At 43.1% G+C, this 12,519-nt stretch overlaps 1 protein-coding gene and 1 long non-coding RNA gene across 4 annotated transcripts in view; both read left to right on the forward strand.

Annotated features, from left to right (window-relative positions):
* The first annotated feature begins 2,829 nt into the window (after positions 1–2,829).
* PLXDC2 (plexin domain containing 2) overlaps positions 2,830–12,519 on the forward strand; it is a 468,173-nt gene continuing 458,483 nt past the window's right edge. The window contains exons 1-2 of one of the 2 annotated variants that reach the window (XM_001094803.5): positions 2,830–3,459; positions 3,835–4,597. In XM_001094803.5, coding sequence (XP_001094803.1) covers positions 4,486–4,597 — 112 coding nt within the window. In that variant the 5' untranslated portion in view covers positions 2,830–3,459; positions 3,835–4,485. Of the gene's footprint in view, positions 3,460–3,587; positions 4,598–12,519 lie in introns of those variants that run through there. The other variant, XM_028826043.2, reaches the window with a different exon arrangement.
* LOC114669903 (uncharacterized) lies at positions 4,615–6,016 on the forward strand. Of its 2 annotated transcripts, none has more exons than XR_003719188.2 (2): positions 4,615–5,145; positions 5,246–6,016. It is a non-coding gene; the product is annotated as an uncharacterized LOC114669903 (long non-coding RNA). The 2 variants fall into 2 exon arrangements; XR_003719187.2 differs by having other exon boundaries at positions 5,472–6,016.

The raw sequence follows: 12,519 nt of genomic DNA on the forward strand, positions 1-12,519 counted from the left end.
ATTGCTGAGACCTAGAAGAAAGGTCATAATATTTGGACTGAATAAAAGCAATTCACTAATAGCAATTTCCCTTTATCTGACAGCAATTGTAGAAAGTTTTAACAAATCCTGTTAAAATGGATGAAAACTATTTCCTGAATAGTTAAGAAAAGATTATAATAAATGTCAAGTATTCTACAGCATGTATAGAATCTCATTTCCAAGGGAGCATGCTGTTTTCTTCAGCATCCTGTTAGCCAAGTTCCAATTTTGGACAGGTCCTAGGAAACACAACATCGTTAAAGACAGAGATGAAACAAAGTGATTAATTGTAAGCACATTTCTATAGATAGTATTGCACTTGGAATGTGTAAAAATCTCTCTGAAGCTTGGTAGAGATAAGGGTTGTAAACAGATTTGAAATCCACACGGCAATAGATCACATGCTAATCTTTGCCCAAAGTTCTATGTTGTTGAGAATGATTCTGATATATTATTTTAAAGGAGAGAGTGTCGTATGAATTCCAGATCTTTGTCATGGACAAAGAATCTAACTATTCATTTGTGGTTCCTGATTCATTTGTTCTTTGAGAGATTAGCTAAAATGAAGGGAGTGGGTGAAAGAACCACCAATTCTTTTCCTGTGTCTACAGTAAATACAAACAGATCTCCAGCCATTACTACATCTCTCCCTCCTGTCAGATGGAAGATGTAACATCTTCCATGAACGCTTACTTTGTTACTACAAAATGGAAAGAGACACTTCTACTGTGGTGAAATGTATATGGCAAACCCAAATAATTTAGGCCACAAAATACCCTACTTTAGCCAGAATGATAAGAGTAATCTACTTTTTCCATTTCACTCTGAGCATACTGTCCTACATACATTTTATTTATTCCTTCCTTGCTACAATGTAAAGGCAGAATATACTTTTTAAAATAATTATTCATCAACAGTTAAGACAAATGATCAAAGCTTGAGTTTATTGTTATACAATGTTGCTCTTTCATCTTTATTTCTGAACAGCAAATCTCATCAAGCATGATTGAGTTTTGCTTACTTGTATCTTCTCCCATACTTCTACATTTACTATGTGTATAGCTCTTCAGAATAAAATTAAGATAGGAGTAAACCAGTACAATTCAGCAGCATCAGCAACCTAACCAAACATATAAAAGTCTTTCCCGACTGACCCTGAATGACCATTTAGCCCCCTTTCAAATTTTGGCATCAAATTTCTACTTACAAAAAGTATATAGTTTCAATCAGGAGGGCAGAGCATTGATGACCGCAAGTAACAAGAAAAATGAACGCTACGAAGACGCACATAAAATAATAAAGGAAAAAAGCAAGAAAATGATAGCAAGGAGAGGTGGGGATTTACTTGTTGTCAGAGGAGGAAACACTTATTTTTCTACTGTGAAAGAAGGAGAAATAACCCAGTCTAAAAAAAGAGGTGCTTTCTTGAAATAGTTTCTGCTGGATTCCCCATTATTTTAGATATGATGGGAGCTGGAGTTGTGCAGAATATTTTGGGATGCTTTCCACATGGATTTATGATTCTCAAAAAGAATCAGCATCAATTAAACTAAGGTTGACCCTTGAACAGTATGGGGGTCAGGGGAACGGACCCCCTACACAGTAGAAAATTCATGTACAATTTCGACTCCTCATAAACTTAACTACTAATACCCTACTGTTGTAAGAAAATCATAAGGAATATAAAATATACTTACTGTTTATTAAGTGGAAGTGGATCATCAGAAAGACTTTCATCCTCATCGTCTTCACATTGAGTGGGCTGAAGAGGAGGAGGAAGAGACATTGAGTGGGCTGAAGAGGAGGAGGAAGAGGAGGGGTTAGTCTTGCTGTGTTAGGGGTGGCAGAGGAGGAAGAAAATCCATGCAAAAGCGGACCCTCCCAGTTCAAACCCCTGTTGTTCAAGGGTCAACCGCACAATCAAGTTTTGATGAGAAGATTCAGTTTTCAAACTTGATTTTAAGCAGGTATGTATCTAGGTACTCAAATTCAGATGTAATATTACATGGAATTTAAACACTCCTGGTTAAGCAGAAATAGAAGAATCGTCACCTAAGTAGAAAAATCGTTACCTAAGTAGAAATCAACCTATGAGAGGAAAGCTCAGGAAAGAGCCAGGGTACTGGCATAATAAAGAGTTGTAGGCATGGCATAATAAAGAGTTGTAGGCATGACATATGTTTGTGTTTATTCGTGTATATCTGTCGTTTGAAATAAAGAGCAGATTGAGTATTGGATTAGGGGAAACATATTTCTTGTGAGAGAGCCATCCTTTGAGCATCACATTTGCAAAGGTAGATTGATTATCCGGATACACTTCCAGTGGGTTTTGCTGCAAGCTGAGACATCTATTGACAGCATCCATAGACTCTTCAGAGCTTGGAGTGGAAAGGAACTGGAACTTAGAACACATGGAAATTTGTTACGTGACTGAAGTGTTCTCTCACTTTTGCTTCGGAAACACTTAAAGCCACATACTTTGCGGTAGGCAATGTTCTACATTTATTAAATATACAGTTAACTCATCCAATCTGTTGCAACCACCTTATAAGGGCGTTACTCTAATTCTCTCCATTTGATGGATGGATAACTGAGGCTAGGAGATAAATTGCTCATTGCGGGGCAAGTGAAATTCCAGCCCAGGCTATCCGGGCTTTAGATCCTGTACTTTTAACCAATAGCGCTTTGCTTCTTTTCCTTGTATTTATCCCTTTCAAAAATGATTAACTGTATGCAAAATAATATAACTAACGACAGGGCCGGCAAGGGTTAACGCGGAAACAGATCCCCGAGCTGAAAAAACAAAAACAAACCGGGGAGCCAGATCCCCTGAAAGCCCCGGTAGGAAATTCAATGGGCCTCCTGTTCCTTTAAACTCTCGCTTTCGCCCCCGCTGACACTTTACAAAGCCGCGGCGGCAATGGCGAGGACCACGCTGCGGCGCGCCACCCTCCGCCACCCTCCCGCGCGGGGCTGGGGTCCGAGGGGGCTTCGCGGAGTCGGTAACCCAACTGGCTCTCGTTTGCTTTCTCCACACCCAGCCACTGCCAGACCCAGCCTCCGGGAGGGAGCGAGCTATGGTTAACCCTTTCGTGCCCAGGGAGACCCCGCCAGGGTTGGGGCGGGGCGCGATCGCCCCCCGCAGTCGGGCGCGAAGGCGGCCCGGGCTCCAGGTGGGTGGGGGGAGCAGTTGGCGGAGCTGCCCAGGACGCGCGAGCAGGGTGCGGCGATGGCGCCCAGGCAGCGCGGAGGTACCGCCCCGCGCTCCCCCGCTAGCTCCCCGGACTCGTCCCCTCTCCTCGCGCTCGGGGGCAGCCGGCTGCCGGGGGCGCGCGGGGCTGGAGTGGCCCTCTCCCTCCCGTTCGCTAGGCTCCCCCGGCTTAATCTGTTGGCGGCGACTCCTCAGCCAGCCCCGAGGAAAGTGCAGTCATTGGACAGGTCGGTGCGGGCTGCCGGTTTCAGGGAGGAAGGTGGGAGAAGCCTGGAGGAGCGAAGGGGAGGGCGGAGGGAGGAGGGAGGAGGGTGCGGCGGCAGATCTGGCAAATTGCGAGCTGCCTTCCCTCCTCAAAGTGTGGAGCAGGAGCGCTGGGGAGCGTGGCGACGGCAGCGCCTCCTCCGCCACCAAACTCCTGGGGCTCCGCGAGGGCTTGGGGCCACCTCCTCCTGAGCCTGGAACCCTCTCCCGATAGGTTCTAGCCTGACTCCCTCCCACCCCACCCTTTTCCTTTCTTCTTCCTCTCTCTCTCTCTCTCTTTTTTTTTTTTTTAAAAAAAAGAACACACATTTTTTTTTTTTCCTGGCTTCGGACCTCAGACTGCTGCAGCCCGAACCTTCCCAGGGCTCAGCTCTTTGGAGCTGCCCATTCCTCCCGCTGCGAGAACGGACGCGCGCCCTGCGTCGGGCGAAGAAAAGAAGCAAAACTTGTCGGGAGGGTTTCGCCATCAACCTCCTTCCCGCAAACCTAAAAACCTCCTGCCGGGGCCATCCCGAGACAGAGGAAAGTTCCTGCAGAGCCGACCAGCCCTAGTGGATCTGGAGCAGGCAGCAGCGGCGCTGGCTGTGGAATTAGATCTGTTTTGAACCCAGTGGAGCGCATCGCTGGGGCTCGGAAGTCACCGTCTGCGGGCACCGGGGTGGCGCTGTCCGAGTGGAACCGACAGTTTGCGAGCCCCGGCTGCAAGTGGCCTTTCCTCCCCGCAGTTGTTGTTCAGAGTCGGGTGAGGGCTGCGAGTGTGGCAAGTTGCAAAGAGAGCCCCAGAGGTCCGGAGAGGGCTGCGCTCCTGCTCGCGTTCGCTTCTTCCTCCTCTCGGTTCCCTACTGTGAAATCGCAGGGACATTTACAAAGGCCTCCGGGTCCCACCGAGACCGATCCGCAGCGCTTGGCCCGGTCGCGCCTCTTGCATCGGGAGCCCCCGAGCACCGGCGAAGGACTGGCGGGCTGGGTAGGGAGGTGGCGGCGGCGGCATGGCGAGGTTCCCGAGGGCCGACCTGGCCGCTGCAGGAGTTGTGTTACTTTGCCACTTCTTTACGGACCAGTTTCGGTTCGCCGATGGGAAACCCGGAGACCAAATCCTTGGTAAGTAAGATGCACTTTGGCTTTTTGATTTTGTGCACAGCTGAAGACCTTCCTGGATCTCTCGTTCCCCCCCTACTCTCTCCCCCTACATCACCTGTCTGCCCTTGGGAAACTTATTGCAGTTGCTTTTCGGGTAAACTTAGGATTCCCAAATGGGGAAAAGAGGGTTAAAAAGAGAAGGACGCCGGGGACTAGGGGTTTTCTTGAGGCTTTCGGGCTTACTTCACCTGGGCGGCAGGGGGTGGTACTGTCTCCCCTAAGTAGCCCCGGGAGGGCTCCAGTGTGAGAGCAAGCTGCTTCTGTGGATACATCTCCTAGGACCTGGCATCTCCAGGCTGTGTGCTCTACGGCTCCTCCTCCTTCCTCGCTGCTGGTTAAACTAAGCGAGTGTGTGATGTGGGGTGGGTGGGGGACTTGGTGAAAGCCAGGGATTGCCGGTCTCCCCTCTGCATGAGAAAATTCCCTGTGGCAGCAGCTTCCTTCCCCTGGCAATCCCCAGTAGCTCTGTCTAGTGAACCCGGCCAAGCGGGCCCTGGAAGTGGGGCGGGGTAGGTGCGGCCGGCGCAGAGGTGGGGAGCAGGTGGGAAAGGTGGGGGCGGGCGCGCCTCTGGATGCTTACCCCTGCTCCCATTGTCCTCCGCCTGCCAGCTTCACAGACAGGCCTGAACGCGCAGAGGGTTCCTCAGAGTGCCCTGATTTTGTCCCCGGGAGGACCCCCAACCTCCGCATCCTCTTAGTGGCTGTCCTGGCAGGTGCGCGTCCTGCGGGGAGCCGCGCCCCGCGGACGATCGCCGAGCGGAAGGCGCAGGGCTGCCTCCTGGGACCCTGCCCACCGCGAGCTGGGTGCCTACTCCTCCCCATTTCTGCCTTTCAGTGAAGAAAGTGAAGACACAGGCAGAAAGAGATCTTGGCAGAAATTGGTGAATTCGGGTGGACTTCGAGAGGAGGTGAAACGAGAAAAAAAGAAAAAACTTGGAGGGAAAATAAAAGAAAACGAAAACTTACTGCTTAAGATAATCAATTTGTTCTTTTCTGGGGTGTGTGTGTGTGTGTGTGTGTGTGTGTGTGTGTGTGTGTGTGTGTAATTTAAATGATTGCCCAGAAAGTATGCATGCGTCCTCAACAGTCAAACTTGAGAGTCACAGATGGAAGGCTGGGGGTACACCTGGGGATGCCAGGCAAGGTGAATCTTGAAGATCTTGAAGGAAACCCTTGAGTGAAATTTACCAAGCCGCGACTTAGAAGACAGTCACAACACTTCGCCTGTCCCTGGTGTAAACTGTTCTAGATAAAACACAGATACTGACTGTGCTCTTATTTATGGTTGGAGGGGTGTGTGTGTTGGGGTGTATGTGTAGGGAGGCAATAGGATGACAATACTTTTAAATCTGAGAATAAAATGCAGATTTCTTGGGTGTTGATTTGTCTTTGTCACATTTAATTGTTCTGCATTAATGGACATAGGTTGTTCTTGACTGTGTATGATTTATGACTGTAGACTATACCTTTTGTTTATTTCTCTGATATGTTTCACTGGTCGGAAAAAAATAACACTTTTAGCCTTCCAGGAAAGAACACATTTATTTAAAAATTGCAACAGCAATTTTCATGTACTTATTCATGGTATGAATAGATGCTTAATGAAAACAATTTATTCCACCACAAACGAGGCTAAAAGGATGTGTGTGCCAACTTGCATCCCAAGTTGTTTATTTAAAAACTTCTTTGGCACTAGGAATAAATACTGCATTTGCAGTAAAAATAAATAAATAAATGCCAGCAAATGTTTATCTTTTTATAAACCTTTTCCAGTAATGTTACTGAAAAAAGAATATATGTACACACACACACAGATACACACACACACACACATTTGCTATGCCAAGAAGTTCAGAAATTGAGGATGAAATTCATCCCGAAGTAAGATTGGCCATATAATTAAAAGCTCTTGCTGTGGGAAATATAAAATACTTAAAATGTTCAACATCAATGTACTGGTATTTTAAGCTAGTTGAATATTTCTGATGAGAAATAATACTCTAGAAGCCCATATATTGATAGGATTGATTTTTAAAAGAATGGTTTTAAATTCCTTGGCAAATTTTCGAAGACTTTTATAAACCGAAGTAGCTTCTTTCCTGGACATCAATTTACATGTAGTTTTAAGAAGAAAATATTGTAATTAAATGGTTAGCTTACTGAACATATAAAAATGGCAAGGTGAAACAGAAAAAATACACAATTTTTTTTGTAAAATAGTCTATATAAAAGTTCGATATGGGGGGAAAAGTCCAACAGTCTTGAAATTTGGCACACAACAATCAGGATTTTTATTACAGACATTTTGGCACAGGAGAAATATCTGATTTCATAACCGGGACATTTTATTATGCATTACTTTAGTAAATGCTGCAGTTGATTTTATTGCCACCAGAGGGCAGAGAAACTGCTAATTTCCTCTATTACCTTTTCTGTTTTAGAGGGAAGTGGTTTATCATATAATTTACGCTTATTTTAGTTGTTCTTTCTCTGGTTAAAGATTTTTTCTGTTATTTCCTGCTTTTGTTGGAGTTAAACAATTTACTTTGAATTATTACTAATTTGTAGAGTTTGTTATGAGAGTGTTGCTGTTGAGACATAATCACTAAAGTTTGTTTGCATATAAACCTAGAGCAAAATAGTATAATAGAGGGGTTAATTCAAGTGAATATTTATTATAAAATGGACATCTGTCCATATTGTTGGACAAAGGACAGGTTAATTATTTTATCAATCAATGACTTGAGGCTACATGCAAAATTTTAAAAATATGAAATGTGAGTTTCTTTTTCCTTTAGAGAATAGATACAAGTTTTGAAGCTTGAGGTTAGGTAAGTTTGGACTGAGACATAATTGTGTAGAACATTTATGTCAAAGATAATGTTTTTGTTTGTTCATGAATGTCTGCATAGAGGTTTGGAATTATTATTATTATTATTTTGAGTAGGAGTCTCACTCTGTCACTCAGGCTGGAGTGCAATGGCACAATCTCTGGCTCAATGCAACCTCTGCCTCCCGGGTTCAAGCAATTCTCTTGCCTCAGCCTCCTGAATAGCTGGGATTACAGGCGCCCACCACCACGCCTGGCTGTTTTTGTATTTTTAGTAGAGACAGGGTTTCACCATATTGGCCAGGCTGGTCTCAAACTCCTGACCTCATGATCCACCTACCTAGGCCTCCCAAAGTGCTGGGATTACAGGCTTGACCCACCGCACCCAGCCTGGAATTATTATAATCAGGAGAATTTGCACATTTCAGTGTGATCTTCAGAAATAAACTCTTGTCAGGGAGAATGTATTTGAGTAAAACTTAATAATGAAAGATTAATTTTGCTCCAGACAGGTTTCCTTACTACAAGAATCAGATACTGTCATGCAGAGATGTAGAAAATATGTATCCTTATCAATTAGTTTTTGTCATTTTTTCCTAAAACTATCTCCTATTGCAGAAACATTATGTTTTTAAAGAGGAATGAGTTGATCAACAACCTTGATCACAGGATCTAAAGTCTTCAGCTGCAGACTGGGCACCGTAGCTCACACCTGTAATCCCAGCACTTTGGGAGGTCGAGGTGGGCAGATCACCTGAGGTCAGGAGTTCGAGACCAGCCTGGCCAACATAGTGAAACCCCATCTCTACTAAAAATACAAAAATTAGCCGGGCGCGGTGGTGGACACCTGTAATCCCAGCTATACTTGGGAGGCTGAGGCAGGAGAATCGCTTGAACCCAGGAGGTGGAGGTACAGTGAGCCGAGATAGCGCCATTGCACTCCAGCCTGGGGGGGTGACAAAGGGAGACTCTGCCTCACAAAAATAAAAATAAGTAAATAAACAAACAAATAAATAAAGTATTCAGTTACTTCCTCATCACATTAAATACATTCTCTTCTCCATGGTCTTCAAGGCCATTGCAGTGTGGCCTCAAGCACTTTCCCACCCTCTCCCCTGCCTGTTCTTGAATGCTCTCACCAGATGAGCTGCTGGAAGTTCCCTGAGTGTGTGCCATGCATTAACACTTCTGCCATTCCTCCTGCTCTTTCTTTTCTAAGTCCGTCTCCATCCATCCATTTTCCAATTTTTCCTACAGATTTATCTCAAGTGACACTCTCCACAAAAGGACGTGTTGTCTTAGAATTCTCAGTGCACTTTCTGCCTTTTTCAAAGGCGCTTGCTTGATACTGTAGGGTTTCCTTTTCTTTCCGTTTCTGCCTCTCTCTCATGTATTCCATTAGACCAGACCATGCGTCCCTGAGGTCAGAGTCTGCTGTCATTTATTTCTGAATCTGCTGTGGCAACTACCAATAAATAGTTGCAATAAATGGTTATTGGACTTAAGTGAACTGAATAGAACTATAGTTCAAGCTGAATTATTAATTTGAATGCCACCTTGGGAGACTTTTAAAATAATTCCCATGCTGAGAGTTTGTCCATCAATAGGATAGAAATAAATTTAAAACTAACTTTAGAGAGTAATTGTTGAAACCAAAGCACAAGATCCAAAAGTCTGCTAAACTATCCTTCTACTATTAGGTGGGACTTTCAAAAATTCATTCGCCCATTCTTCTATCCTGCTGGTTTCTGAGTGAATGTTCACTCATGTTCTTAATCTCATATCTTTTTTCTTTTATACATTTCTTTAAAAAATTTCTTTGTTTTAATTTTTAATGTTTAATAATATGTATTTAAGCTGTGCAACATGATGCTTATTTTCAAATTCTATGTATAAGAGAAAATCAAATTGCATTTGTATTTCTGTGTCTGAATTATTTTACTTAGCACAATGTCCCCCAGCTTCATCCATGCTATCACAAATAGCAAAATATTTTTTAAGGCTAAATAATATTCCATTGTGCATATATATATATGCACTATATATGCAATATATAGAATACATATGCACTATCTATGCAATATATAATATATATGAAATATACAATATATATGCACTATATATGCAATTTATATGGAATATATATCTAGTTATTCATCAATGGACACTCAGGTTGTTTCCATATACTGGCTATTGTGAATAATGCTTCAGTTAACATAAGAGTGAAGATACGTCTTAAAGGGGCTGATTTTCTTTAGATATATATCCAGAAGAGACATTGCTGGCTCATATGGCGGGTTTATTTTTAATTTTTTGAAGCAACTTCATATTGTTCTACATTCCCACCAACAGTGTGTAAGGGTTCCCTTTTCTCCACGTTCTCACCCACACTTACCATCTATTGTCTTTTTATTTTTATTTTTTTATTATACTTTAAGTTCTAGGGTACATGTGCACAACGTGCAGGTTTGTTACATATGTATACATGTGCCATGTTGGTGTGCTGCACCCATCAACTCGTCAGCACCCATCAACTCGTCATTTACATCAGGTATAACTCCCATTGCCATCCCTCCCCCAAACCCCCCCCCCCCACAATAGGCCGTGGTGTGTGATGTTCCCCTTCCCACGAATGATCTCATTGTTCAATTCCCACGTATGAGTGAGAGCATGCGGTGTACAGTAGCCATCTTAATATTAGTAGGTGTGACATGATACCTTATTGTGGTTTTGATTTGCATTTCCCTAATGATTAGTGATGTTGAGGACCTTGTCATATACCTGTTGGCCATTTTTTTTTGTCTTATTTGGAGAAATGTCAATTTTTAGGCCCTTTGCCCATTTTAAAATCAGTCATATGCCTTAAACCTTCTATTGATAGATAGGACTTTCAAAAAGTTTATTCCACTATTCTCCTATACTGCTAGTTTCTGGCTGCATATTTACTTATATTTTTAATTTAATATCTTAAAATACAGTATACATATATATGTACATATGGATACATATATGGTGGTTGTGATGTTTCATTTCACTGAAGCTGAAGACTACTAAATAATTCTGATTATTTTTGAGATTGCTTTTGAATTAAACTGTCTTTAGGCCTCATGCCACTAAACTATAATGAAGGAGGCTTTAGAAATATTGTCTTGGCTGGGCGTGGTGGCTCACGCCTGTGATTCCAACATCCCAACACTGTTTTGGGGGTCTGAGGTGGGTAGATCAGGAGGTCAGGAGATCAAGACCATCCTGGCCAACATGGTGAAACCCCATCTCTACTAAAAATAAAAAAATTTGCCAGGTGTGGTGGCACGCACCTGTAGTCCCAGCTACTGAGGAGGCTGAGGCAGGAGAATAGCTTGAACCCGGGAGGCGGAGGTTGACAATGTGCCACTGCACTCCAGCTGGGCAACAGAGCAAGACTCCATCTCAAAAAAAAAAAAAAATCATAAAACTTGTTTTGAGGTGGGTTCAGTGGCTCACACCTGTAATCCTAACACTTTGGGAGGCCGAGACAGGGAGATTGCTTGAGCCCATGAGTTGGAGACCAGCCTGGGCAACATAGGGAGGAGACCTCATCTCTACAGTTGTTTTTTTTTTTTTTTCAATTAGCTGGTCATGGTGGTGCACACCTGTAGTCCCAGCTACTTGGTAGGCTCAGGTGGGAGGATGGCTTGAACCCAGGAGGTCAGGGCTGCAATGAGCTGTGATTACACCACTGCCTTCCAGCCTGGCCAACAGAGTGTGACCCTATCTCAAAAAATAAAATAATAAAAAACTTGCTATGGTAGCTGTTACAGGGAGGTAGATGAGGATATTCTGCAATACATTGCACAGTGTCTGCTCCCCGAGATAGTATGCCATGAGAAAATGAGAGAGAAAGAGAAAGAGACAGGGAAAGGGTGAGAGATCTTATGTTTCAATAACAGACATAGTTCTTTTGAACTTGTTTGTATCTTCTGGACATTATAAATAGGGGCTCGGAGTTTTACCATTTAAATTTTGGTTTCTTGAAATCTCAGTGCACAATTGGTGGTCCACCTCCAACCGGTATGTAAACTTTCTGGCCTACATTTTGTGTGCTAGCTTACCTCTGTCTTCATCTTACCTTTCTCACTTAAAATCTCATTTGGTATTTATTTGGGAAAAAAGCAAATAAGATTGAATCGCCATAATACATAAGGTTGTGTATCACTAAGTTGCTTTCTGCTTTCTCTGAATCTGATGAATTCCAGCCCTTTGACTTTATTCTGAGTACATTTTCCCAAAGCTTTAATTATGTCTGTAGAGTACTCCATTCTGAGAGGTCTTTCTTCACTGAGTTCACGCAGGATGTCTTCCCTCACTGCCTCCCACACAATGATTCTGTTAAGCTGAGGAAGTTACTACAGAATGACAGAGTAAGTAGTGATGCTTCTAGCAAGACAGTTTCTTCCACTATTTATTGTGTTATAAATTAACAGAATAATAACTGAAAAAAGATGAGACTATGAAATATTCCGCATGTGTTTATAACCAGACAGTGAACTCATTTCATATTTATTGTTTGGTTTTATTTTCCTCTTTTTAATTAAAAAGGTGGTAAGCTGTGGACTGATAGTATAGATTTGTATATTTAAATAGAATTAGAGGTCTTGTCAGTGGCCTGTTTGGAATTAGCCCGTTAAAGATTACAGATCTGAACATGGGGTCAGACACTAAGTGACCTTACTGGAAATGTAGACTTTTAATCTCTTCCTCCAGAGGCCATCAAACCAGATCTAAGCACTAGTACCTTTCCCCTACCCTTCAAATTAAAATACGCTGTTCTCATTCTTTCTGCTTGAGGCCTTATCATAGATAGCGGTCTGTGATTTTTGTCAAGAGAGGGTCACAGGCCAAGATGTAGACTGACTTCCTTTTTACTTGTCTGGAATCTTGTTACTCAGTTCCTCAATTATTTTTTACTCAATAATCGGACATTTTCCTTAGAATCCATGTCGCTCGAGGTCTCATCCTGTAGGTAAGGTGTGTAGCTCATTGAGGCTTTGAGAATATGGAGAGAATATTAAGA

Source organism: Macaca mulatta, chromosome 9 (genome assembly GCF_049350105.2).
Source record: "Macaca mulatta isolate MMU2019108-1 chromosome 9, T2T-MMU8v2.0, whole genome shotgun sequence".
Lineage (NCBI taxonomy): Eukaryota > Metazoa > Chordata > Mammalia > Primates > Cercopithecidae > Macaca > Macaca mulatta.